The sequence below is a fragment of the Vollenhovia emeryi genome, unplaced genomic scaffold (assembly GCF_000949405.1).
Source record: "Vollenhovia emeryi isolate VEMERY1.0 unplaced genomic scaffold, V.emery_V1.0 DF939165.1, whole genome shotgun sequence".
NCBI classification, from domain to species: Eukaryota; Metazoa; Arthropoda; class Insecta; order Hymenoptera; family Formicidae; genus Vollenhovia; species Vollenhovia emeryi.
Window position 1 is genome coordinate 284754 of NW_011967201.1, and position 2265 is coordinate 287018.

At 41.1% G+C, this 2265-nt stretch overlaps 1 protein-coding gene across 1 annotated transcript in view; it reads left to right on the forward strand.

Annotated features, from left to right (window-relative positions):
• Nucleotides 1-1524, forward strand: part of LOC105564389 (diacylglycerol O-acyltransferase 1) — a 114238-nt gene extending 112714 nt beyond the window's left edge. Inside the window, exon 12 of the mRNA XM_012016713.1 lies at nt 843-1524. Within this exon, the coding sequence (XP_011872103.1) occupies nt 843-1019 (177 nt within the window). The 3' untranslated portion in view covers nt 1020-1524. The remainder of the gene's footprint in view (nt 1-842) is intronic.
• Nucleotides 1525-2265: the final 741 nt, after the last annotated feature.

A 2265-nucleotide genomic window follows, 5' to 3' on the forward strand; every position in this document is an offset into this window, starting at 1 on the left:
TTGACTCTAGTGTCAAGGAATTCGTGATCTTTCAAAGACTATACGACTTTGGGCAGTTTGAATAATATTTCTTATGATCGTCGTTGATCCTGGAAAATAAAATGAAAGAATACGATCGAGAGAGCTCAAAATTCCGAGCAAATTAAACGTAATCGGACAAAGAACATGTGCAAAAGCGCTAGGGTTGACCCTCCGTTAATCGCAATATCCAATAGATACACGTTCAGGCTACGATGGCCGCGTTCAGCGGAAAAAGTTGCTTTCCAACTGTCGTAAAAATCTTGAATCAGATTGGCGTATGCTTATAATTATGGCAGACTCGAAGAGCATACTCCAATTAAATTTACGAATTTTTACAACTGTTTTAACGTAGGTATTTCCGCTAAACGCGGCCATTGTATCGTCGTTGCTATAGCAACACTTCAGCTTTTTCGCTTTTTTTAAATCCATTTTAATACTTGTCAATTTGTTCAATGTTTTTTTTTACGTACCTGGTCTATTAGCCAAGTGTCGGTGAGGGAAAAATGGTTTCAAGAAGCAGAGGAAAATAATGGGAAAGTTGGCGTAACTGTGAGATACATTGCGATCGTTCACGGGTGAAAAGTAGAGCGACTAGTGGAGGGTTAACGCGGGTTAGCCGCTCTTAACAGATGTCAGTTGGCGTGCCTTTAATCGTCATGCAGATTTTGTCATACTCCGGGATTTCAGACGTTGCAACATCATTTGCTATGCTTTACATGAAGTTACGTGGCGCACTACATCTTGCGCGCACGTACGAGATCCACCCTGTCCGTCCCTAAGTACGGAAATTCCGGTCGTGCAACGCTAATTGTTCATTCTAGATACCACTGTCGGTGCTGAGCAAGATGGCAGAGCGATACTGCGGCGCCAGATGGGGCAACATCGTCGTATGGGCGAGCCTCATCATCGGGCAACCACTTTGTATAATGATGTATTATCACGATTACGTTGTAACTCATTTTGGCGAGACTCTGCTCGAGGACTATTCCGTGGTGTAAGGGAGCTAAAAAGGATGAAAATGTAAAGAAGGGGGGGGGGGGAAAGAAACTCCCCGAAGGGAAACTCACGACAGACTCGTCGCTTTTCTGCGAAACTGTCGATTTCATCGATCGCAGATTCGTGTAGCTTCCGGCTTGTATCTTTGACGAGAAGGAGGGGGGGGGGGATTCTTTGAGTCATCGTCTTGTCGTTTAATTATTATTTGGTGATTTACATCGGTCTGAAAATTCAATAATACAAAGGTGCCTTACACGTAACTTCGCGAGTAACGCGTCGCGAGTGAACGTCGAAGCGAAACCGAGAGGGTTCGCGAATTTTTTGAAGATATACCATTATGTTTCATAAGAGTCTTCTAGTACATAACATTTGAACGAGCTGTGAATAGTTACCAGGGCATACGTGTGTACAGCGGAGCACAATAATTTTTGTACAATAATTTCATAGTCGCGCTTCCACGCCGGAGGAGGCGAAACTGTTGTCGAATAAACAAGATATTTCGCATTAGCCCCGTTAAATCTCGTCCCGCATCCTCAGGAATGGCCGCAGGGTCACTCCGATGTTATCCTCTCGACTGGAAACTGAAGGGCTGACTCGTGGATCGCCGAAAAGATAGCTCTTTAAGGGTACGACCCGCGCGTTCTTTTTCCTCGCCAATGAGGCGGAAATCATATGTTGGGGGTTTATTCTTTCTTGGTACACATATCACTTTGTATACCACTGAAAAGTAAAACCTGTTACGGGAACAGAGTCGAATACAGTATTAGGCGAGTTATGAAGTGAAACTTTAGACAAAATTTATTTTAAGGTGTCAAATTAGAAAGAATTATTTGATTAATTTTTGTAAGCATTTTATCTTTTTTATGTCCATTTCTGTCAATGCAGATTAACTTTGATCTCGGTGTAACTTACTTGTTATTATTTTCTAGTTTCAAGAATTGTAAAAAGATACAAAGTATCTGAGTTGAACCGGGACTAAAGTTGATCTGCGCTGGTAGAAATGGTTATTTTCTTGTTTTTTAAAGTGAATATTTTTCGAAATGCCGCGAATATTGTGTACCAATTTTAATGTAATTATGATACAAGTTTCTTGAATAACGGTAGAATCTGTTTTCTTATTGCTCAAGAATCTTACATTAAATATTTCATAACTCATCAACAAAAGAAAGCATAAAAGAGATGTTCAGGTGAAGCGTAGCTGGATAACCAATTGGTTGCCTGACAGAAATAGTTAAGGTCGTGTCACGA